Source organism: Cupressus sempervirens, chromosome 6, assembly GCF_028749045.1.
Source record: "Cupressus sempervirens isolate cs-2001-9-10 chromosome 6, ASM2874904v1, whole genome shotgun sequence".
NCBI lineage: Eukaryota > Viridiplantae > Streptophyta > Pinopsida > Cupressales > Cupressaceae > Cupressus > Cupressus sempervirens.
Window position 1 is genome coordinate 224242431 of NC_143123.1, and position 27191 is coordinate 224269621.

At 35.3% G+C, this 27191-nt stretch overlaps 1 protein-coding gene across 2 annotated transcripts in view; it reads left to right on the forward strand.

The window, feature by feature from the left end:
• LOC149552084 (uncharacterized) overlaps positions 1-27191 on the forward strand; it is a 266469-nt gene that overhangs the window by 20674 nt on the left and 218604 nt on the right. For both annotated transcript variants that reach the window (XM_089787555.1, XM_089787557.1), the window contains exon 3: positions 21653-21753. In XM_089787555.1, coding sequence (XP_089643681.1) covers positions 21653-21753 — 101 coding nt within the window. The remainder of the gene's footprint in view (positions 1-21652; positions 21754-27191) is intronic.

Sequence of the window (27191 nt, forward strand, 5' to 3'; positions counted from 1 at the left end):
AAGTCAAAGTACACGGAAAGCGAAAATGACATCTTTTTGTCTTTTCAAAATATGACTTTTGATCAAAATTGGACCTTTTGGATGCAATTACACATAAGGCATTTCGTGTAATCGTGTCGTGCGAATGGAAGCGAAAAACCAGATGGATGAAAATGGAAACAGAAAATGGGATTACATGCATGTGCGGATGGCGAATGAAGTAAAAAACATGTAATCGCATTTGTCGGATGAGATGTGAGATGTAATGACATAGAAACTGTATGTGAAAAATGATAATGCTTTCGCATGTAATGAAGGAAAAACAAGTTTTTGGGAAAAAACTTGCAACTTTTCCAAATGGAGAAAAACTGGCAAACAAGCACACAAAACCAAAAAAAAAAAAAAACATACATTTGAAAACAACTCAAAACATGCCAAAATGCAATGCACTCCAAAGATGAAATTCAAATTTGGAACTTGGGGAAGAACCAAAAACATCAAAATGAAGGAGAAATTCATATTTAAAGGAATGTGCAAAATGATAATGCTTTCGCATGTAATGAAGGAAAAACAAGTTTTTGGAAAAAAACTTGCGACTTCTCCAAATGGAGAAAAACTGGCAAACAAGCACACAAAACCAAAAAAAAAAAAAAAACATACATTTGAAAACAACTCAAAACATGCCAAAATGCAATGCACTCCAAAGATGAAATTCAAATTTAGGACTTGGGGAAGAACCAAAAACATCTAGGAAAAATGCACATTCTAAGGCAAAGATTTTTACAAATGGCAACCATTCAACAATTTCTTGCATAAAATCAGCAAAGATAAGCATGAATTAATTTGCAAGAAAGAAGAGGTCCACTTTCATGAAGAATAAGTGCCAAAAATGAAGGAAAATATGCTCTTTGTTTGAAATCTTTTTAAAAAATGGTGAGAACTTTACAAATCTTGTAAATTCGAATGATGAAGGGCAGCAAACAAGGAGATTAGTTTGCAAGATGCCAAAATGTGCCCTAAATCTTCTCCAACTTCCAACGTTTTGAAGATTTCATGCCTTGAGACGTTTTTCCAAAAAGTTGTTCTTCCAAGCAAAAAACGTGATCTTCCAAACAAAACGATTTGATATTTAAACACAAAAATGATGATCACTATGTGATGCAATCAGCAAATAGGGCCAAAACGATTTGATTCCATACAAAAACGTGATCAAACTTTGAAGATTTATGGATTTTGATGCAAACTCGTGCCCTAGATTGGGAGTTTTGAACACGTTTTTGGGTGCAATAAACTGATTTGTGATGAGGGCAAAATGATCACCACTCCAAAACATTTTGAATGCAAGTGATTTCATCCAAATCCATGGATAAAATCAAGAGTTATAATCAAAATTGGAGGTTTTTAGAGCAAGAACATGTTTTCTTCACACAATAGGACATTTTTATGTTCATTACATATTTAAAAACATGTTGGAAGGCAAAATCGGATCTTTTAGAGTCCATTGCATGTTTTAAAATATGTCTTGAGACATAATCTCACTTTTTGAGACTCATTGCATATTTTAAAATGTGTAAGACTCTAAAATCTCACTTTTTGGAGTCACATATTTTATAAACATGTCTCACCTTTTTGATGCACAAGCATAAAAACTAAATTCTCATGTCATTGCATCAAAAAGGTCTACTTTTATAAGCTTTTGATGTAATGGCATGAAAAATGTCCTCAAAGTTAGTTTTTATATGCAATAGCATGAAAAGTTTCCACTTTTCATAGTTTTTTACATGCATATGCATATAAAATGTCCACTTTGAGGATTTAAAATTATGTATTTCACTTATTTTTATAAAAATGTCAACAATATGGGTCAAAAATAACATTTATGCATCATATTAATCAATATAATTCATAAACATTAAGTTAAAGTGACATTTATATAAGTATTTGGTTTAAAAATAAAAAATTTAAAAAGTACTATATAGTTCTATAGTCACTTTAAGTGAAAAATTAAAAAGTAACTCAACTTAAAATTATAACATAAAGTGCACTATAGTCACTTTAAGTTATAAATTTAAATGAAAAGTAACTTCAAAACATAACAAAAAGTGAGTAAATTATATATTTTTGAAAACGTGAATGTCAAAATGAAAATATAACATCATTTTTTTAATTCGTGCTGTTGCACCTAAAATGTCCACTTTTGAGGCACTAAAATGACCATATCTCTTGACTGACAACTCCGATTGACCCCTAGATTAGACCGAATCGAAGGGGAAAATGAAAGACATGACATGAGCAAATCCAAAGGACCAAAAACAAGCAAATGCAAACTCAAAAGCAAAGAATGGACTGTGAAGGCTTCGAAAATCAAGCAAAGGGCTCGACAAAAAGCAAAACAAAAATGACTTGACGAAGGCCTCAAGTAAAACAATTTGATATTCAAATTGAAATGGATTGATTGATCAACATTAAGTAATTGAATATCAAATTCAAGCTTAGAGAAACGCAAAACTAGCTTGAAAAAGTTTCGTGCTGTTACCAATATTTTGTGGTGACAAAATGCAAGACAACATCCACATCCCCCCGTCCCGGAAACTTGGGGTAGCATAGGGTACAAGCAAGTTCAAGTGGTGATGAGAAAGTTTCGAAGGACAAGCTCAAGCATCCAAGGCTTCATCTCAAAGATTAAATAAATTTGTAAGATAAGGTTGATGAGGTGGCAACTTCTTGTGCATGCAATCAAATCATGCCAAGTGTCCTATGTTCTCATTGGCTGACAAATTATTGTAATTTTCTCATTGGCCCACAAATTTGGTGCCCTCATGTAATTGGTCGAATGATGGTAACCTTAATTAGGGTTTGTAAGGTTTAATCTCGGTCCTTGATTTTGCCTTTTAATCTTGGCCACTCATACTTTTTGGCCTCTATATAAGGCCATTTGCTCTCATTTGTAAAGGGTTGGAGAAAATTGTTGCTAAGATAATGCTAAAATCGCTTTTCTTTATCATTGTTGTGGCTTGCATGGTGATCAAGAACATTTGGTGTTGTTGCATAGTTTCTACTTCCAATAGTTAGAATTAGATTTCCTTTGAAGTTGTTAAAGTAGATTTCATTTCAAGAAGTTGTTAAGTAAAAGAGTAAGAGTAGATGGATAGTTGCAAGGTGATATTAGTGGATGTTTGATAGGGATCTATAACTAGGCCACTAGCATCCGAGCGGCTTGTTAGGAAGGCTTGTGTGGTAAACTAGTCTTTTCCCTTAAATTATTGCATCTATGGAGGTAGAGCCGCTGGTTAGCTTTCATTAGATTCGATCCCCATCCATTTGCTAATCTTTCCATTCATAGGAGTAGGAGTAGAATAGCAAGTAGTAGAGTAGTTGAGGTTTTGAAGAAGAAAGTTAGGGAAGTGTAAGTATCATAACACACCTCCCATTACCATCATCATCACCATCAACACTAGTTGGAACTCATACCAAACTATCACTACCACCATCCCACCAAAAGTCCAAGTTTTCCTTGAAGAAATAGCGTAAGGCCGCCTATGTGATTACCAACAAATCACATCGATATATTAAGTTAGTATCCACAGGTGTAAGGAACATTGGAGTTTGCTTATGTCTTCATAAGTATTAACTTTTCAAGAGAGGAATTGAGGATTTGATATTTCATATCAAGTGTTCAATTGCTATATGTTATGTAGTGGTACAAAATTGACATCAACAACTATTAAGCAATTGGAGGTGTATATTACCATTTAAGAAATTTGTCTTGTTTACAAATCATGAAGTATTCAAGTTTATAAAGATAAGAGAAAATTGAATTGAAGATATGTCATATGTGTATATTGTTTGTAGAGCAACTCATTTGTCATTAAACACATATCTAGAAGCTCCAATGAGGTATTAGATGCTTTGAATAGGAGTGTGGCATTATTGACTACTATTTTGCCACTGATATTCGGCTTAAAAAGCTTGAAGGAGTTGTGAAAAGATTGAAGGTTTTGTAGAAGCTTGGAAAGCTTGCAGAGAACTGTAGATTGGTGATTCAACCCCGCATTGGATAATTTCATTGCAGGGTATTTTTTTGAGAAACAATAGTCGTGATTTCCAAGAGGATAACTTGAGGAGAATTTGTTTAAGAGTTGTAGTGGCATATTGAGTGGTCTTATTAGACATGGAAAAGATAACCATTGGTTTGAGAAAGATATTTTTGGAATTGAATGACAAGATTTGTCAAGGGATATGTGGAGAGACACAATGTATATCAATAAGAAAAATGTACAACTTAGAGAAATAGTCATACACCCATTGACCAACACTTAATGGACCATGAGAAGAAGTAATTTTTGATTTCATTCTTGGATACCCAAGAACACAAAGAGGCAATGATTCTTTATGTGTTAGTTGACTGATTTTCAGAAATTGTCCATTTCATTTCTTGTAAGAAGATTAGGCTTATGTAGTCTATTATTTTCAATAAAGTTGTGTTGGATGGCTTGCCAAAGAGCACAACCTAGATAGGGATTCTAGACTTTTTAGTAATTAGGATATAGTAGTGGTTCTAGCAAAACTTATCTAGGAATTAGTTTGTCATGAAAAACACCATTTCAATATCTACACGGAAGGTCATCAAATGAGCAAATGACTTGATGAGTGTACCCATAGAAAAGAAGAGCATAAATCCAACGAGATTTTCAAGATAGATATGGGAATCACATAAGGCTATGAAAGAAAATTAGCAGTAGAGTAGTAGGAAACATAAAAAGAAGCTAAAGTGATAGAATGATTGATAAGTAGGAGATATTTTTCTGCAACAAGTAAAATTGGGATATTGCCATTAGGATTCAACTGTGTAGTTTGAGTCAAACTCATTGACCCATGTTTCATGAGTAGTGGTTCACACGAACCCATCTCTCATGACTATGAATGGGAAACTTAGCACTCATTGGATCTAGGTGATGCTCATTGAGGTGAAGCACCAAGACTTCTTAGGGGGTCACCCATCCTAGTACTACTCCAATTTGAGCATGCTTAACTACGAAGTTTCCTCCATGGGTAAACCCACTTTGCTTGCAACTCCATTTGCAAAACCTTAACCAAGTGTTGTCTTATGAATCATTCATTAGAAAGCACCTTATGCTCATCAATTGATAAGTAGGAGATATTTTTCCACAAGTCAAATATTGATATTGCTATTAGGATTCAACTGTGTGGTTTTTGAGTCAAACTCATTGACCCATATTTAATGATTAGCAATCATTGGGTCTAGGTGATGCTCATAGAGGTGAAGCATTGAGACTTCTTGATAGGTTATCCATCCTAGTATTACTCCAGCTTGAACGCGCTTAACTACGGAGTCTCCTTCATGGTTACTGTTAAACCCACTCTACTTGTAACCCCATTTGCAAAAACCTTCACCAAGTTTTGTGCCTTATGAACCATTCATTAGAAATCCCCTTAAGCTCATCAATTAGGAGATATTTTTCCACAAGTCAAATTTTTGATATAATAATTGTTTGTTGTTGGTGTTGATGCATTGTAAAAATGTTGTAGAACTTAAGTCAAATTGAATTGCAAGAAAATTGGCCCATGATTTTTAGAAAGATCTCAGGTAATGTCTACAAGGTAAGAGTTGCTAGAATTGTTAGAGATTTAACCCATTTTCAATGTTACAAACTTGCATTGATATTGATCAAGTGGTAAAATTGAAGTAATATAAAATAAATCACATTTTTCAAATGTCAGATTCTTAAAAGAGAATGAGATAAGGAAGAACTAAGATGTATTAGAAGAGTGAGTCATCTAGAAAATGGTGTTTTGGGGTTATTAGTACTTGATTTGTCAGAACTTGTAAAGGGGTAGGTCCTAAAGAGAATTCATAGATCTTAGATTAGAGTTTCGTCGAATTGGTAACTTGTGTATTTTGCAAGAATTGGAATTTCATTTCAAATAATATCAAATCTCATACCAAGTGTGGATCATTGCTTGCAAGCATAGTTGGAAAGCTGTCACTCGTCAAAAGCTTGCCAAGCCCCAAAAACAAACTCGGGAAAAATTTCGCTAGTTTAAAAGTAAGTCTATAACCTAAAAAGCAGCTTAAATTTAATTAAAAGTAGTTTTTTCGCAAAATTTAATGAGAAGATGCATCCAATGAATTAATTAATGAGAACACAAAAGAAACAAGCAAAGTTTATATATATATATAAATGCAAAGTGGGTTCAAAGTCAGATTCTCATGCGGAATGCTGATGGCAGGAAGCAAACTAGAAGTTGTTTCTATAAAAATAGAAGTAAATACATCATTTTAGTTAGTTTCTATAAAACTAGAAAAAAATACATCATAGTAAATAGTTTCTTTAAATCTAGAAGTAAATACATCATAGCAAAATAGTTTGAGTATGAGTTTGAGCAATTTTTGGCCTGCTGGAAAGTAATGCTTGTCTTGGGTGTGAGCAATTGGTTGAGCTAAGTTTGTCAAGACTTAGGAATATAGAATTGAAACCAAGTGATTTGTGAAAAAATGATTTAGAATCATTAGAAAATCATTGTTCTAGCTTCAATTTGACCTCAAATAGCCATGATAGGTTGTGGGAGATAACACTATTGAAGGAACGCTGAATACTGAAGGAACGCTGAATACTGAAATTTGGCTAAGCCTGAATTTTTTTGAAAGTTCCCAAAATCTAGAATCTACATTTTAACTCCTATGAAGTTGAAATCTATCTCAAACATCTTGACATTATTTCTAAAAATATACCATAAAGTATAATAAAGAATTTCTTATTCTTGAATGTACTAGAACTTATTCATACTAATTTGTGTGGCCCAATGTTAGTACCCTCATTAGGGGGATTCTTGTACTATGTAATTTTTGTTGATGACTATTCCAGGAGAACTTGGATTTATTTTCTAAACCTTGAAGAATCAAAAGAAGTACTTGTGAGTTGAAAATCAAACTAGGAAGAAAATTAAGACTCTAAGATCAAACAATGGGGTTGAATACATTTATGAAAACTTTAAAGAATTTTGCACTTTTGTTGGGATTAAGAGGGAGTATACAATATCTTATAATCCACAACAGAATGGAGTGACAGATATGAAAAACATAACTATCATTGAAGCCACTAAAGCCATGATGCATGATCAAAATCTTCACACCTCATTCTAGGTTGAAGCCTCAAATACGACATTATACATTCAAAACAAATGCCCTCATTCAATCTCAGAAGATATAACCCTTGAAGAAGCCTTTATTGGAAACAAACTAGATTTAAGTCACTTAGGTATTTTTGTCTTGTGAATATTCGTGTTCCTAAAAAAAGGAGGTCCAAACTAGAACTCTCCAAGAAGAAAGGCATATTTGTTGGTTATAGTGAATCCCCTAAAGCCTACAAAGTTTTTATTCCAAGACAAAGAACCAGTGTTACCAGCCTCGGATTCGGCTCAGACTCAGTCAAGCCCAAATTGGGCTCGGACTCGGCAAATTAAAAAACCCATGAAATTCAAAGGTTTTTAAGGGTTTTAAGTTTTTTTCATGCGTCATTTAGCCAATTAACATCAAATGCACAATAATTGAGATAAATAGAAGCTACTTTGTACACAGACAACTTTTCATAGATCACGTAAGTATAAATGTGAATATTTGAAAGAAATTACTTGAAGTTAAACTGAATAAGATAATAGAAATTTGAAATATAGTGTAATTGTCAAATAAGTACAATATGTTAATATCCATGGAATATGCAATCCATGGAATCAAATGTTCAAAACATATATCGAAAGAAAGGCCCATAGTAGCCTATGTCTTCCTACAAGTATGCCTAAGATAGGTCATGGAAGCCTCCAGAGCCATCCTCTCTCTCTCTCTCTCTCTCTCTCTCTCTCTCTATGTGTGTGTGTGTGTTTGAGGTTGAACCTCAGTGACACAATCATCCTCCTCATCCTCATACTCACCTTCATCCTCATCCTCACAATCCTCATTATCAGAGTCAGATCCATTACTCTCGGCCTCAGGGTCTTGCATTGGGTCTCCTCGTGCTCTAGCCTCCTCCACTGCCATTGCCACTGCCTCTACCTGTCGATCAACTTGATCAACCAACTCGAAGTCTTCAACACTGAAGACAAGATCATCAAACTCTGTGTTTCACACTACTTGTATATCAACCTTCTCTAATAAATGGGAGATGTGTCGGTACCCAAAATTTGTTTGTGGTGGAAGCAAAGGTTGTAGTAAACAAAAACAAGATCATTCAACTTTTTTGCTGTCAACTTGTTGCGCCTCTTTGAGTGCATATGCTCAAACATACTCCAATTGCATTTGCATCCTGAAGCACTAGATGGGTGGTTTAGGATACGAACTGCAATCCTTTGTAGATTTGACACCTTACTGCCAAACATCTTCCACCATACCTCTGCAACAAGAAAATTCTAAATCAGTTTTATAAATTTGACTTTATCAATCTAGATTCTAGATTCTAAAGTGGTAATAAAATAGAATTTAGAATTTGAAATCATATATTTTTACTAGGCATCAGTTTTGTCCGGTTTTTCTTGCATAAGTCTCGTGAAAATAGGTCTTCTAGTGCTTTTTTATACATCTCTATCTCATAGACTATAACTGTTCCAACAGTTGCATTAGGTTACATTCTCTCTATAACATCATAGAGGCCACTCAACACGTTTTCATCAACCTTAAAATTTGAGCTGAATTGGTATGCTGGATTAAGAAAGTGGGCAGCTGCATGTATAGGGCTATGAAGTAGATTGTGCCATCACTTATCAATGACATCTCGTATGGGACCATATTTTTCATGATTTGCTACATAAAAAGCTCGAATGGCCTCTTTTGCATTATCCATGCCCTTATAAATTTAACCCATTGAGGGCTTCTTTCCATCAACAATCCATAGGATAACAATTAGAGGCTCTATGAACTATAATCATTGTGAAAAACAAAACATTAAGCTTTATGTTTTCCATTTAAAAATGAACAATGTGAATGTCAATAAACATAAACAATTGTTTAAAACTTTAACAAAACTAGTGAAATGAAATGGAAATGAGCACAAAAAGGAAAATTACCTCCACAATCCTCTTGGCAAGTTTCCAAAAGCCACTCTGATAAAAAATCCGATCAATCACCTCAACTGTTGCATTGAGCTTTGAATATGATGAATTTGTCCACTCCTTACATACAAACATACCTTTCAAACCAGCCTTTGAGTTAAGAAAAGATTTCAATATGAGAAAATTTGTTGCAAATTTAGTGATCGTTGGACAAGACAACTCTTTATTCTTTGTGTGTCACCTCATAAGGTTGAAGACCCAAGCATGCTTATATAAAAACTTGCAAATATTTCTTGCTTTCTCTACACATTTTTTTATCCAAGAAATTTTACCTAGATGTTTCAACATGAGGTCAAGGCAATAGGTAATACAAGGGGTCCAAAATAAGTGGCGGTGTCTCTGCTTAAGAAGTTTACCAACAACATAATTTTTTGCATTATTTGTCACAATTTGCACCACATTCTCCTCACCCACCTCCTTCAACACTTCCTCCATTACCTCATAAAGTTTCTCAACATTTTTGGTCTTCCTCGAGGCATCAACTGATTTCAAAAACATTGTGGGACATGAGAAAAAATAAAGAAATTTAGTACAATCACAATGATCAATCAATTTACTACTAAATTATTAAATTCTAACTTTCTAAGTACAATATTGAATTACCTAATGAGGAGACAAGAAAATTCAGCAGTGTTCTCTTTCTTCTATCAGTCCAACCATCGGTCATGATGGTGCAACCCTTTGCGACCCATACTTTATGCTGCTCCTCAATTTCAACTTTTACATCAACAACATGATGGGGCCAAAATAAAACCTTTTAACTTCTCATCATTAGGGGCTTTGAACCCCGGACCACAAACAATAACAGCATCTATGGCAATTTGCCAATAAGGAGACTTAAAAGTTAAAACAAATTAAATAAACAGTATAAGCATACTTATTATGCGAGCAGGGGAAGACATACAAATTACAAATTAAAATTGTAAGTACCTTGCTGCATTAAATGGAAGGTTGTTGTAGAAGAAGAAATCTCCAAGTGCCAAATTTGCTTGCTCATGCTTCTCTTTATTCCAAGCTATTCTCTCAAGTGATGGTCGTGATGGAACTCTAAATTTAGAGTTTCCATTTGTGGAAAAATGTTGTAAATTAATGCCAAAGAATTTGATATATGTCCCTACATTTTTCACAACAAATTGATATAATGTGTTCTTTCTAGAGAGATATTTCCAACCATCCCGAATTATACGATCGGCAACAGAGTACTCGATCTAAATGTCCTTGAAGATATATACATATAAAAGTGATTGAATATTTCCATTGATGTCAAGTTAGACTTTGGGGAAAGATGCATAAAAATCTGGTGTAGATGAGGATCTTATTTGATGACAGTCTGATATTTATAGAAGATTCAACCTCTATTTAATATGGACAATGGCATATCACAGGTTTTCAGAACAAATAAGGTATTTTGATATAGAATGTCATTATTGTAGTCTGGTCTATTGGATCAGAGAAATCTGAGATTGGCTTGTGTAATTTAGAAGGCAGAACACATATTTTTTGAAATTCATACACAGCAACAACATTTTTGCAAGTCTTGATGGATTTACATAAATGGAGGGCACTCTAAATTATTCTTCTATGCACCAAATGCCTGGAACTAGTGGTCAGTCTTTCAGATACAAGCATGTAATGGAAATTGGATGCCATTGCAAGCTTGAAAACACCAAGCTGTAATGGACAGAATACAGGCATCTACCAGATTCAGAATTACCTTTCATATATTTGTTTATACCTTCAGATTTGCACAGGAAATGGTATTAATATTATCAAGTTCTGAACCAACATTTCAAACTAAGTGAAGTAAATGAAGTTGTGACACCATTAAATGATTATATGATTAAAATCAGTCACAAGAAAGAGCAGGGTGGTATAGAAAATATGAGTGGTATGTATCGCACATGGAGCCTTATCAAGAACCTTCATGGCAAACTCAGAATCATGCACTTTGTCAAGATTTGTTGCAGTTATTGGTAACACGTGGACAAATGAATTAGAGTTTGCTTGAGAGTCCATTAGCTAGCAGAGGAGGAGCATTGGGCCTTGTCAGCCGACTGGATGGTTCCAGCGGTGTTTCTGTAGCCAACGGAATGTTGTCCGGCGGTGTTTCTGTTGCCGACGGGGTGATGTCCGGCGGTGTTTTGTATTCTGTAGCCGACGGGGTGATGTCCGACGGTGTTTCTATATTCTGTAGCCGATGGGGTGATGTCCGGCGGTGTTTCTGTATTTTGTAGTCGACGTCGTCGATAAATAGTTTGTAGCGGATAGAATATTTGTGGCCGACGGACTCCTTCGGGAAGGTTCGGCGGTAGTATTTATATCCCGTCTGGGATCATTGTAAATCATCAATCATTTGCCATTGCGAATATTATGAAGCCTAATGTATGTTCTGGCATATGCGAATATAACTCTGCTGTTCGTGTTCTATTGTCTGTATGCGTTGAGTTCTTTTACCTGTACGATAAACAGGCCTGCGACTGATCTTAGGGATGAACCTGTGCAGATATGAAATGCACAATTTTCTCACACCATATTGATCATAACTAGAGGTCATCTGCCAAATAGTAGCATTCAATGCGGGCATTTGAACAGTGTCATCTTGATAAGATTTCAAGTTTTACAGAGTTCTTGAGCAAATGATTTCATATTGTTATCAGGTGCCATGGAAATCTAATGACTTCTTCCTTGGTTTTTGCCGCAAGATTGTACGCACTGAAGAATGAGACAAAAACATTGGAACGGATGTGGGAGATACTGTAATAGCCCTGGACAATATTTTTGTAGCACCAGAAAAGAATAGCTATGAAAGTCCAAATGTTTTCCTTTTTGAAATAATCAATATCTTGCTATTTAAATGGTTATCTCTAAATATGTTGTATTAACAAATATTTTGGGATTATCGGGTAGTTTTAAGGATTAGGTGCCCGAGTGATTGTGGTCTTTCACTCACACCTTTTCATAGTATATAAATATATGGTCAATTCATTCTTAAAAAACAATCTTTTTCAATATACAATTCATAATGATGTTAAATTTTTACATATCTTATGCACTTTGATATATTCTATTCCTTCATTCGTAAATGAATGAATTTTTTGAACCAAGTGTTGGAAATATATATGATAGGCTAAGTTACTGAGAGGGGAGGGGTGAATTAGTAACTTATAAAACTTAATCCTTTATTACCAATTCATTCTTCATGTGTATTCATATCTAATTGCATGCATGAAATACTGAAAACATCAAAACGTTCATAACACTTTGGCACACAGTATGGTGACCCAAAAACCTTCTAAATAGAAAGCAAAATTGGGGTGGGGATGATACCCACAAGCTTTAGTATTGTAGTGTAAAGTTGGCAGGTTAAGGCTTACAATGATCACTTCTGATGATCTGCCTTCTTAGGAGCAATAAGGACTGCTAGGTCCACCTTGTAAAGGATTTACAAACATACAATGAAGTATGCATTCGGTAAAAAGATTTACAAAAGACTGTTAAGTCTACCTTGTGAAAAGATTTAACTGATCCACCTGTTAGGATGAAACAGTGGCCAATCTCTAATTTGCAACTTGGTTTGCTGAATGAGATTCCTTGAGTGTAATGATCACCTTGCTGTGATAGATAAATCTTTGCTGCTCCTTATATTGCTGTAGCCTTTGTAATTTGCACTTCTGCTCTTCTCTGCTTGTTACATTACTTTCAGACATCTTATTTGGATGTGATACAATACATTACATATATACCAATCCAAATTACAAGTCAACAAAGTGGCTATAATACAAGTTTACACAAAATGTACAAAGTTGGCCAACTGTAGGAACTCGGGTTTTGAAGACTAACTCGCTGAGGTTCTGATACTCGGCATCCACTGTCAATGTTTGACATCGTAATGCTTTTGGTAGACGTAGAAGCTCGATCCATACTGATCACTTCCAAGTAGTCTAAACTCGGTCTGCACTGGTGACTCGGTGAATACCGCGAAACTCGGCATATAAACCGAATCACTGGATTCACACTGCATAGCTTGATCGATGCTATCTTTATGAGCTCAATATAAACTAAATCACTTGATTAACATTGAGTGACTCGGTCAACATTGGATTCACATCACTGTAATTGCAAACCGATAAGCACTCTCAACTTGGTTTGCACTGAGATGCTTGGTAAACACTAAGAAGCTTAGTTTACATTGCTGATCACCATCCTGATAGAAACTGCTCAGTGCAAACTGAATATTGTTGCTTGAACTCGGTAGCAACTATAGAACTTAGTAAAGCTTGAAATGCTTGGTTAATACTGTTAACTGTACAATAAGCTCAGTAGATACTTACTATCTGAGTAAGTGTGTGCACTAATAACAAACTTGACTGTAATGCCAACACTAAGCTCGTGGATTCTGGATTACTGAGCAAATTTATAGGCGATTCTGGAATTGAAATGCATTGGATGGATCATCTGTAAGGAGTGTCTGTAGTGCAATTTTGCGTATCTACTTTATTTATTTGCATTGGAGTTTTAAATTATTATTAAGTTGTGTCCTTTATAAATATTTTTATTTATTTTCTATAAACATTTTAAAATTCAGATAAGTGGACAGGGTCATTATTGCATTTTAAATTTGATAAACATAGATATTGTGAAATATTTAATTGTTTCCATATTTATGTCTAGTTTGTCTCCATATCATAGGAGTTAAAGTGCATCCTAGACTAGTTTAAAATTGGGTTCATATAATTGATCCGCCGCGTCTGAATTGTTATAATTATTTAAAATACATTGAACTTTATAAAGTTGTATGTTTCAACTTATAATATTGACTTTGTTTGCCCATTTAATTAAGCACTGGTCTTTATTTTACTCTTGATTCATAATCCATATGCTGGCAATTATTTCATATCTTTCCCTTTGAAGAATTAATATATTCATTTGTTGCATTAATCTGTACTTATTTAAAAAAAATCATATTATCATTTATTACTATTAATTCATAAACTGCAAGTTTGACGTTTTCCATAATTCTTGCCATTTGGAAAACTTTCATTGTATTCGTGTTCTAACCAATTTGCTTTAAGCATCTTGGATTTAAGGTTGTTGTCTAGGATTAGGTACACCCGCCTTGGTTTTGCAGAGCCGGAAGTGCAGGGGATTTGGATCGCATCGATCAATCCCGTCAAGTTGGCCATAACTGGTTGGATATCCCAGCATCAAGTTGACAAGACTCGTAGGATTCCAATCTGCGGTTTTGGGAACCAACAGGTTGTGCACCTAGAGTTGTGTGTGGAACAAAGATGGAATCAATTGAGGATCTTTGCTTATGCACCTGAGGTCCAGTGCTCACAGTCTAAGATGCAGTAGTAGAAGGTGGAATTCTTTCCTCTCTAAAGATTCCTCTAAGAGAGCTTGCATATCAAGCATAAAATCTTGAGGTACCTCATTGCATTTTTTGATATCACTCTTTGGTATATGTGTAAGGTGATATTTCTATCTATTAATGCCTCCCACCCTATATGTTATCATGCGATGCCAACATGTCACAACTCCTTTCTTATGCCCAAGAATAACATGTTTCCAAGCCCTATCCCTTGCTACTGCACTAGGGTCAGCATTAGGGTAAGTTTTTAGGCCTAGTTCCACTACCCTCAGGTTAAGACATGATGTTGTTGCTGCTGCAATAAACCATAAATTAAAAAAATAAACATTTAGAATATAAAAAATCCAATTTGCAAACACTAGGGCTGCTTACTTTTCAAGATTTTCATCACCATAAAATGGAACAAATTTAAAGAGTTCAAACACATGCAAATAAAAAAAGATTCATGAATGTAAATTTTTTTCGCAAAATAACAAGAAAAAATGTATCTTACCTCTTCAAGTTTTCTCTAGGGAAATGTAACCCAAGTTTGAAGAAGCCTCCTCCAAATGCTTCCTGTAACTCCTCTCAATGCTTATATGCAAGCTACAAAGTGACCCAAACAATCAACAATTGATAGATGAGAGCCAACCAATTTCCTAATTTATCTCCCAAAGCCCCAATACTCTTCCCTCGACACTTCTTTCTCTATTATTTGTGTTTGCAAGCGATGGAATGACCTTTTTAGGCCTAACTTATGCATTAGAATGTTTACACAAAAAAAAACAAAAAACAAATAATTTTTTTTGTCCTTTTTAGACACTGATTGCCTTTTGAGTCTGCTTGACGGGACTCGGCGAGTCAGCCCTGACTCGGCTGAGTCCAAGACAAGAGGCCATTGGCCTCATTTTACCTGACTCGCTTCGGGACTTGCCGAGTCCTGTAACATTGCAAAGAACTATTTAAATCAGTAGAGATGTTAAATTTGAAGATGTTGCATATAAACTTTCTAAAAGTATTGGTATTGAAGGACCAAATGATGAACCAACTACAAAATTAGGAAAACTCTATAATTGAGATTCAGAGGGAGGATTGTTCAAAAGGTCATGAACCTTTATCATCCAATCCTGAAAAATGCTGAAATCCTTAACGACAAGAAAATACCACTATGGGCAAGGAAGATGATTGAAGAAAATAATGTAGCCCTTGATGAAATCTTTAGAGAAAGTAAGAAAACAAGAAGTCACTCATGTTATGTCGCACTTATAATCGAGCTCATCAAATTCGAACCATCAAATGTTGAAGAAGCCTTAACATGCCAAGCTTGGAAAGATGCTATGATTGAGGAATACCAATCTATATTAAAAATGATGTTTGGGATATTGTACCTAGACCTAAGGACGAATCAGATGTCTTCTCTAAATGGCTTAAACGACTATTTACAATCAAACATGCACCAGATGGTAGTATTGAAAAATAGAAAGCCAGATTCCTCGTCAGAGGGTTTTCTCATAAGGTTAGAATTGACTATGAAGAAACATTTGCTCCTGTTGCACGATATACCTCCGTAAGAACCATAATTGCCATTGCTGCATCTAAAGGTTGGAATATACATCAAATGGACATAAAAACCCCATTCTCAAATGGTGTCATTGATGAAGAAGTATATCTAGTACAACCAAAAGGATTTATCATCCATGATAAGAACTCTTATGTGTGTAAATTGAAGAAAGTTCTTTTTGGCTTTAAACAAGCCCCCAGGGCATGGTATGAAAGGATGGCTAGTTACCTTACCAAGCTAGGGAACTCTAAAAATGAAGCTGATCCAAATATATAGTTCAAAGTATTAGTTGGTGACATGTTAATTCTTGTGCTCTATGTTGATGATTTACTAATAATAGGGGAAGATCATCTTATTGCAAAATGTAAACAGAACCTTAAGTCTGAATTTGAGATGAAAGACAAGCCTCCTATGCTATTTTTTGGGACTAGAAGTATGACAAATGGAAAAGCATATTTTTTAAAATCAAGACAAATATACTATTGACATCTTGAACAAATTTGGAATGATGGGCTATACACCATTATCCACACCAATGGAGACAAACCTCCATAAACTCAAAAGAGTGATGCATCTGAATTTGAATCTATAGATCCCACATTCTATAGACAGATAATTGGATCTCTAATGTATTTGGTAAATACTCACCCTAACATTTGTTATACAACAAATATGTTAAGTCAATTTATGTGTGTAGTTGTGAACCTAAGAAAATTCACCTCATGACAGCAAAACACATCTTGAGATACTTGCGTGAAACCATTGGATTTAGTCTAAAGTATGATAATGTTGAAATACAACTTCAAGGGTATTCAGATTCAAACTAGGCAGGCAATTCTGTTGATCGTAAAAACACTATACGATGTTGTTTTAGCCTAGGATTTGCAATGATATCTTGGTTAAGTAGGAAGCAATCCATAGTTGCTTAGAGTTCTACTGAAACATAATACATAGCCGCCTCTATGGGAGCTCGAGAAGTAGTATCGTTAAAGAAGTTACTGGTTGGACTATTTGGGAAGTCCTCGAATCCCACAGTTATACACTGTGATAATCAAAGCTGCATTAAATTATTAGTTAATCCAGTCTTTCATAACATATCCAAGCACATAGAAATACCCTACAACTACATCAGAGATATGGTAGACAAAAATGTCTTCAAGTTGGTGTACATCAGCACTGAAGAGAAAATTGCTGACATATTCACCAAGCTTCTCGCAAAATTAAAAGTGGAGTACTTTAGAGGTACACTTGGTATGACTAAAATGTAATTGTAATTCCTAAGATTGAGTCTCAATCATGTTTAAATTTAATATATTTTCATTCATATTTTAAATGTTAAAAGAGTTACTATGATGGATATGTAAATTATGTTGTGAAAGGTGACGATCTTTTAATTGATGTATTTGTAAGGTTGCTATTGTAAGGTGATGATCTTAGCAATGGCTTGACCTGTTATCATGATAGACTAATTCAAGTTGTTGTCTTGAAATGTACCGGAGGTCATGATAACGAACCATGATAGACTACGTTAAGTTGCTGTCTCCGAATGTGCCGTAGATCATGATACTAAATTTGTTGTTCTTGAGTTCTTGATTTATTATCATGATATAGTACATTAAATGGTTGTCCCAGAATGTTTCAGAGATCATGATAACTAACATATCATGATAGACTACATTAAGTTGATGTCCCAGAGTGTGTCGGAGATCGTGATACTTGTCATAATGGAGACTACTTTGTTGTCCCTGAGATCAAGGTTGTTCTGATGGTCTACATTCAGTTATTGTCCCAGAGCATGCCGGAAATCAGATAACTCATCTTTCTAGGATATGATTAACTATAATATTCATGTTGATAGGCATCTTGGTGTTGATGCTAGTGCTCATATCACAAGAATGTGAGATTGATGAGATTGCTTAGAATTAGATCACCATTTTATGAGATGATCATATTGATCAAATCCTCCCTCGCTAAGAGGGAGTGTTGAAGATATAACATCAATCGGGTGTTGAAACTTGAAATATCTGATTAATATTTAGAGATGTACATACATTCATATATGTCATTTCACTTTAAATTGTCAAATGTAATACTATATATATGTACTATAGTATTATATCTGACTATTTAAAGTGAAATGATTCTAATCTAATAGTTATCTAACACTCTAATTAGTGTTGTTGATACGCAGTGATCATGCTTATAATAAGCATCAACATCATTCATAAACCTTGGCTCATGTTCATATTGCCGTGACTAATGATGTTCGCCCAATTCATTGAATCGGATGTGTTTAGTTTTGCTAAGAAACTATGTTTACTTAATTGTGGGTCACCCCCACGTAGGGTCATGACCCTACGTGGTGTAAGCCACATAGTGTCATACCCCTACGTGCGCTGTGACTGTTCCAAGTAATATATATCCTCCTTCGGTCATCATTGGGAAAATATAAATCCCAGTAACAACATACCAATACCAACGATCGCCCCTCTCAACATCTGCAGTTACATTAAGACTTCTTCATTATCGATCTTGTTCAATCTGCAATACAATAAACAGAATACACTCTGTGAGATTCAAAGTCATAGCTATATATTAGTAATTATATAGTTGCAGACATGTATAATCAATAGGTTATTTCACTCGGTAATTTTCAGATTACATACCTGTACATAATATTGAAAAGAAATAGAACTCTATCACATATCCACATTCCTTAACGGAGAGGGAATATCAACCTTGGTGTTAGTAGTTGACGAATCAAGGGAAGGGGGAGTAAGCCTACAGTGAGGAGGAGGCTCGAAAATAGGTTTAGGGTTAGAAAGGTTTGCATAAATCTTAGGAGTCGCTTGAGATCGAGTTTTGCATTTGTTCACGAGTAGAGGGCATTTGTTTGTTAGATGCCCCTCCCTCCTACACAAAAACATGCATTAATCCCTCCAAGGAAAGCAATGGGGCAAGAAAATTGCTGTCCATTAGTCTCAGAAATATTTTCTTTAGACAAATCAAGATCGGGATTCAAAGACAATAAAATCCTAGAATTTGTATATAGAAGTTGGGTATTGGACTTGTCCATTCTGACCACTTTGCCAACAATTTCCACTACAGTTATTAATCTGGACTCACCATTGAGTATGGAGTCTCGGTAGCAGATCCTTGTAAATTAAGAAAGGAACACAGGAAAGATAAAGGGGTCCTGGTTTAAAGATAAAGATAATTAATTAGAAATGGACTTAGATAGAATACACAAGGTCTTCCAGTAGAGAAAACAAGGTAAGCAGAGTGACTTGATTACAATGCATCAAGAATGAGGGTTTTATTATCTTGAGTTGAGATTTATGTGATTACAAAGATATGTGTAGGCCATTTTGGAGTTCCACAGTTTGCGTGCATTTTTGAAGTTGTATTTTATGTATGATTGTAAATTAATAGAGTGCAAGTTTGGTTGTTTGTGTAATTCACACATCTGGTTGTGTCTACATAGTTTTAATTGGTTCTGATGTTAAAGGTGGTTCATTCTATTTGTGATCATACCATCCCTAGGTATGGAAAGAGGTTCATGGTGTATTTATGATCAAAATTTTGAGGTTCATTTTGCAAAGAAAGTCCTTTTAAAACTAATATTTAAACTTAGAACTTTTAAAAACTGACATGGCTTATGGTTCGATTGCATTTTGCAAGTAAGGACATCTCCTGAGAACCCTTAAATGCTTAATGTAGTTGGAAAGAAAAGGCAAATTTTACATTATATATTATTGAGTAGTAAATTTGATAACTGATATTTGGAAGCTATAGCATTAGTAAAAGTTATCTATTTTTTCTTTGTGGCACCAAGACTCTAGAACGATTGAAACCTGAATGATATAGATAAAAAGAATGATGTGAAGGTTAAGAAATATGTTGAACAATGAGTAAATATTAAGCAAGGAAAAAATTATAGAAAGGCTAGGGAATTCTAGTGCACATTGTTGTAGGCCTCCACTGCCAGTGAACATTGAGTAGCTTCTAGATTTTTTGCACTATGTTCATTGAAATTCAGGTCATCACTTCCTCCAGAGTACTTTTACCTCTCTAGGGTTTTTGTGCTTATGGTTTCAATGAAATTCAGAGTTACTCGGGTGCGTGCACCCGGGGTAAAACCCAAGTGCACTAGGTGCAGGTATGTCGTGCACTAGCGCTCCACCACCGCCATCGGGGCAACACCACATCGACGCACCTGGCGGGTGCATACTAGGTGCAAGGGTGTGCACACAGGTGCTTCTAGGGGACACGCGAGGTGCGTTTGATGCCCATGTTGAAAAGTCAGTTTTTAATATTATCTTACCCATGAGGAGTCTAGTAGGTCTTGTGACGACGACTTCAGTTTAGGGGATGATTAGAGAGCTCCCACCCTTACATTCTCATTATTGATATTTTGTAGATTGTAGTATTGTACTCACTTTGATGCGACCAATGATACATTGTTTCATGCTACTCTGCTCATTGTAATCATAAGCATCTTGATCTTTATGATACATCGTATTTATAATTTGAACAATGAATTTTGAATTTTTCATCTTTGTCATTTGATAGTATTTTTTATCATTATCATTATGTTTAAAACTTTAATGTCATTAATGGTACAACTTAGTACGAGTATGTTACTAAGTCCAATGGTCATTGGTTATGAAGATTCAAGTTTGAAGTTTGAACTTATGGTTTGTGAATCGCATTTTAATTTTCTATATTCATTGTTGAACTATATTTGGTATGTTATATTGAAGTATCATTTCATAATTAGCATTTCAAGTCATATAATTTAATGCTGCCAAAATTTACTACTGCCTTTAAAGAATTGCCTGCGGACATCTTCACCTCTATCCCTTTCCTAGAAATGGCTTAGTATATAGGTGTAAAGACAAAGCAGTTTCCTGAACATAGAAAGCACCAAGGAATTCAACACAACTCGTGCTATGAAAGTAGGATGTAGACTACAAAGTAGTTCAAACTAACTCTTTGACTAAGAAGGCACAAATCATCAGGATCAAGCATCTTAAAGAACAGTTTGTACTCACTATTACAAGATGGAAAACACAAGACACACACACATGATATTGATAATTAATTTTTTTATATACTAATCTATCTTGCTTAATGTCTTATTTGTTCTTTTAATATTGGTATTAGTCTATGCGACTAATAATCAACTTTACTCAAAAATGGTATTTTAACTTAGTAGACTTGTGAGTTGTTTAATTTGGTCATGCATGAATCATTGAATGAATACAACTCTTGTACTTTCGTTGATGTAATGTTATTTATAGATATACCTAGAAGTATAATAACTTGCGGATATGCTGATAGCACTGAAAAGAGAGAAGCATATTTTGAAATTTAAGGCTAGGAATAAGTCAAAATCTGCAGAAATTTGTTACTATTTACTAATGAAGGACCTTATGCCTGATAATTAAATTTGACATCTGTTTCTTGGAATTAAATTTATAAACCTTCAGCTGGGAAGACTCAATGATTTTCTTTAATGAATCACTTTATGTCTGAATATTCCCTTACGCAACCAACTTTGTTTGCACTTAAAGAAGAAAGCATCTTCAGCTGGGTACACTCAATTTGCTAACATACTTATGGTTGATAATGCCTAGGTGTTTGATGATTTCAATACAGCTTTTACACACATAGTCTTGCCAAATGGTCTTCCGATTCGAACTCATAATGTTCAGCCATTCATGCTTCTTTTGCCAAGGTATGGTGCTTGCGAGGAGCCATTTTTTAGAAGTTTCTGTTCAAGAACATTTAAGAAATGTATGAAAAACAATGAGTTTCCAATTTTAAAATGTTTAATTTCTGTCAGCAGTGTGCTCCTGATTTTGACATGCTTATGATTGTAATGGACACCCCTGGATGTCCCAAAAAAACTAAACCAAATTGCTGAAAGGAATTTTGTCAAACAGTTTGCATTCAACTTCTTATTTCTCCATTTAATGTTTTAAACCCCTTATAACTCCGGAAATCAAACGTTTATTGTTTGTTGTGTTTCGTGCATGGAATTGGTATCATACAACATAAACAAGAAAGAAACTACAATGATATGCAAAGTGGAAATGAACTGCTGCTAATAAAATGTTATTTTCAGAATTCATAAAACCAACTACATAGCAGATTTATCAACTCACTAATTACTTCAGCAGTATTGACATAATACTCCAGCCCATGCTTACGAACTTGCTGCTACAATACTTTGTCCTTCAATCAGTCCACTACCTTCATAATACCATTCCCTCCAAGCGGCATAAGCGTCGGACAAGTAGTGAAGAAGATATGAGCAAAATACCAAATCTGCCTGTAGCCGGAAATGCAACTAAACTGCCTGATAATGAAGCTAATAACAAAGAATTCCAAAGGCCAAACCCCAAGGGAATGACGTCTAAAATGTTACAAGAGAGGATAGACGTCCTCAAATGCCAAGAACAGAGCTGCAACTCACACACCAATTTCTTCTCATATTCAATTTGCCTAATGAAGCCACAAATGCTTCCTTTTTATTCTATTTCCAAGGGTCCGCTCAACTCATATGGGCAATGTGGGATAAAAGATGTGTAATATATAAAACATATATTAAAATACCCCTTATGTCTCCCTTGGGTACACATCACCATAAAATAAATATTAAAGTAACACTTCAATAGTTTACAATTAAATTAGATGTTACTTTAATAAAACTTCAGGCATTAAAATATATTAGCAATCGGACTCCGAATAATGCGAGTGATAGCTCATCGGAAAGCTCTCACCGAGGAGTATCGAATCCAATCACCAAAATTGACCTGTACTGTGTCCTGCCAACTTACTAAAAATAGTAAGTATGCCTGAAACTGAGTAAATCAACTTCGTTTTGGCCCAAACTGGAAATGACTAGGCCAAAACATTCTAGGATCCCATTAAACCCTTCGTTAGCCCTCGGGACCATGTAGAACAAGGCTAACGCACACGCACTTGGTCAACTGCTAAAATGGGGACATTACAATGATATTGAGGTCATCTTTACCTTTTTCTTGGAGCTGTGACTAGCGCTTTTTCTTATACTGATAGTGAGGTTTGTTTCATGTGAGTGTTTTATTGGTCTATTCTGAGCAAAATGTTTGTATTACTGGATATGGCAAGGAAATTAGGTTGAGTTTGAAATATACAAAAAGGAAGTGACAGGTGATTTTAGTTTCCCAGATTTGGTGAACTTGACTTTTTCCAACATTGATCAACTCTTGATGGTTTTTGAACTTAGAAGAATTGAAAGAACTAAGCCAAATAGGAAAGGCTGTTTTTAAGGCCATGTGGTCTCCTAATATGCATGCTCATTTGGATCAACCAGACATATCGTTACTTCTTTTAGTTTTTTACTTCAATATTATAGTCATTGATATATCAAACATTGTTTCTTCATACTTCTATGCAGACCATATGTCTATGGCTCTTTGGAAAGAAGATTCATGCTGCCCAATCTAGATTTCATATAACCAACAAAATGAAAAAATCAAGTCGGTTAAGTTTATAGATTGTTCAATTTCAAAATACATTATTATATTAGCTTATTTAAATACAATGTTTGTATCCCATGACAATTTTTTTAAATTTAATTCAAAATATATACGTACGGGATATGTAAATATACCCGTTTTAAACTCAAGGGGTTTTTTTGGGATTTATAAGGTTGTTGCGTGTTTGCATTTGGCAGCAATAAATTTGGATGAAGTTTGACATTGAGATAGTTCTGGATAAATTTTGATTGAATTTACCTTATATATATTTGATTAAAAAATAATAAATCTAAATAATATACCAACAAATTATCAAAATAGTCCAACATTGTTGAATAGATTTGGATTTGTCCTTGCAGAAATATATAAATCTATACATTATTATTGTAAAAAAATAACTTTTATAATAAACAAAATCATGATAAGAACTAATTTTTTCTAATTTCTATCTTATAAAAAATCATATTGTATTAAATTTTAAACATAAATGATAATGTCATTATGAAAGTCTACTCAAATAAAAGATACACTTGATTTATTTGTGAAGGATAAGATCAACAACTAAAAAAGAAAAGAATAAGAATGACAACTAAAAGAGCAAATGATATGTAAAGTTTACTTACAGATTTCTTTTAACAGTGCTGAAGTATGTATATTTCCTGCAGGTACAGTCAATGCCAATGAAGAATCCGAAGTGGTGCACAGTATATATAATCTCAATGCAAAAATGATATAAATATTCCTTCAAGTTCGATTTCTGTATTGCCTTCGATTTGCATCATTAATCAATTTCTATGTTTGCAATATCAGGCGACACACAATATGTATATAATGCTGGACGGGTATATGGGTGAATGGGCATGTCTCCAAATGGAGACATGACCATTCACCAATACACCCGATTGGTGGAATGGTCACACCCAATGTGATTAGTTAGAATAAAACAAATGACTTTCAAGACTTTAACCAAGTCCATTGCAATCATTAATGTTTGCCGTACTGGGTAAATAAATCAACACACATATAGATGATAGATAAGAACAGCAGTAAGAATAGCAGAACTCCTTATATTATTTGCATACGCTAGATATTACATTATGCTTCTCCTCATAAGATGATGTACAACGATCCTGGAGGGGGTATATATACGTCCCGAGGAACCTTCTCGAAGGTGTTTGTCGGCTACATACAACATGTCAGCTGCATAATAAGAACCTTCCCAATACCGACGTAGAACCTTCCCGATACTCCCTCTGTTGGCCAATACTGATGACATACATCTTGATACCGACAACATACATCCTGATACTGATAGCATACATCCTAATACCATATTTACTATCGACATCATCCCCCCCAAAAAGAAAAGTCGTCTCCGGATGACTGCACAACAAAACTCAACAACTAGCTACATTTATTCATAAAACAATATAGACTTAGACATCATGAACCAGAAGGTTGTGTCTTAGACTGTGAAGACCGGCCGCGTTGAAGCTGATACACTTGATCTGTCTGAACCTTTAAATCAGCTCTGATCCGAGACTTCTCTTCCACTACTTCCTTCAGCATCAATGCAACCTCTTGACACTCAACTTCTTTTTGATCATGAGCCCTCTTCGCTGAGTCCTTCTCTTGAAGAGCTTCTACCAAACATTGCTCCGCTGCTGCTACTTGTTGTTTTGCTTGCTGCTTCCCTCGTGCACTTTCCTTGAGTTGCACTAACAGGGCTGTCCGTTCTGCTTCCCATGCAATTTGCTAGGTGGCAAGTCGGTCGACCATCTCCTCTCGAGCCTTCTCAGCCATCTCCCGAGCTTCCTGCCTAGCCTCTGCCCATCTTTTCTCTATGAGCATCAACTCTGCAAGGGACTTTCTTTGCTCTGTGATCTCTCCACCTCTGACACACTATGCCTGCAGTAGCTCCAGGTCTCATCAACTGGTTAGACTTCCAACGATTGATAACCGCAATGACTAGGGGTCTAGGGGGCAATGACCCCAGCGGGGTCAAGGGGTAGTGCCCCTCGCCGCCAAGACTGAATTAGCACTCTGAAACCCACACAAAAGCCTATGGAACACACCATTTCTATCATTTTCTTTCGATTCCACTCTTTCTAGCAATTGGTTATGTTTACCCTTCCCTTTGGCATCATGTGTTACTCATTTTGAACTATTTCAATCTGTCGTCGTTTTTTATTTTTATTTTTAGAAAACCTCCTGTTACTCTTGTAAGTTCTAGCTTGAAGCCTTCATAAATTGTTCTCCCCCATTTTGCAAGACCCTTGTGCTGCGCTTAGGTCTTCAAATCATGCGATGCAGAGAGCAAAAGATACTACCAAGTTTCCTTTTGAAGCTGCCCTACGAATGCTTGCACCGCTGTCTTTGTTCCGTACGCCGTAAGGAATGAAATGTATTCGAGTATTTCAAAATTTGTTTTGTTTTCCGTACTCCATATTGGTGTGACGCCTTATGGTGTCTTGACTATACAATAAATATGTCGTACAATGTATTCATGTCGTGGTGTTTAGCGTTCGACCATATCTTGTACTTGACCATATGGTATAGCAATGTGCATAGGTGGGGCCGTACGATCAAAATGGTCAACATTGCATAGGGGTATTTTAAAAATGCCGTACGATACATCCCAGTGCCTCCAGAAAGTCTTCGAGTTTCGGTATGGTGCCTGTCAGAATTTAAACTTGAAACCCATATGGTGCTAGGAGTTGATAGCCGTACAAACAATTGCCAAAAATGCCAATAAAAAGTGCCGTAGGTGACACTAAAAACACTGTACGGTGTTCATTACTTAACGTACAATTCCTTCATGAAGCCATACGGTCGCTTGACTGTACGATGTATTAGTATTTTCTTTTTTTTCTTTTTTTCTTTTTTTTTGGACTGTCCTTACTAATCTTACATATGTACAATATTTACATATATATAGTACTTACAATCGTTCTTTTCTCAGTTGTTCATCCACGGAGGTGCATTATTTCTTCCATGGTAGACTTTCGACCCATTCATTGCATCGGCTACTTCCTTCCCGTCAAGCGTCCATAATTTTATTGCTTTGTTATCACTCACTTCTTGAATTTGGTACGGCCTGACCCATTTCACTTGAAACTTGCCTAGTTTGATCTCGTTCTGTCCGTCATACTTCAACACCAACTGTCCTGGTTGGAACTTGTTCAGTTTCAGGTGTTTATCATGCCACGCTTTGCGTCTGTTTTGTGTCACCTTCGTGGTCCATTGTGTCTGCGATCGTCGAAGTTTATTTAAGTTAGACGATCTCTCCCTCCGATTTTCATATCACCCAGTTTGTTCCCAAAGCTCAGTACCATGGACTTCGTCGGCTGCCCCTTCTTGCCGTCAATAACACCTCCACTTTGTATTGCTGCAACTTTTATTAAACCCTTTCTCTTTGTTTCCTGTGCAGATCGTATGATGTGTTTTCCTTGCTGCTAGCACCTTTCTAATATATCTATGGTTCGATGTAACACTTCCTTTTTGCGTGGTCGTACGGTGGAATCTTTCCTTCTTTTGGGTTTGTACTGTGTGTTCTTCCCTTTAGCTTCTGCCGTAATCGCCTTTCCTTCTTCTGCTTCTCTGTATTCCTTCAGACATTCATTTCCTTCTTTCTTACCTTCGTCGACCC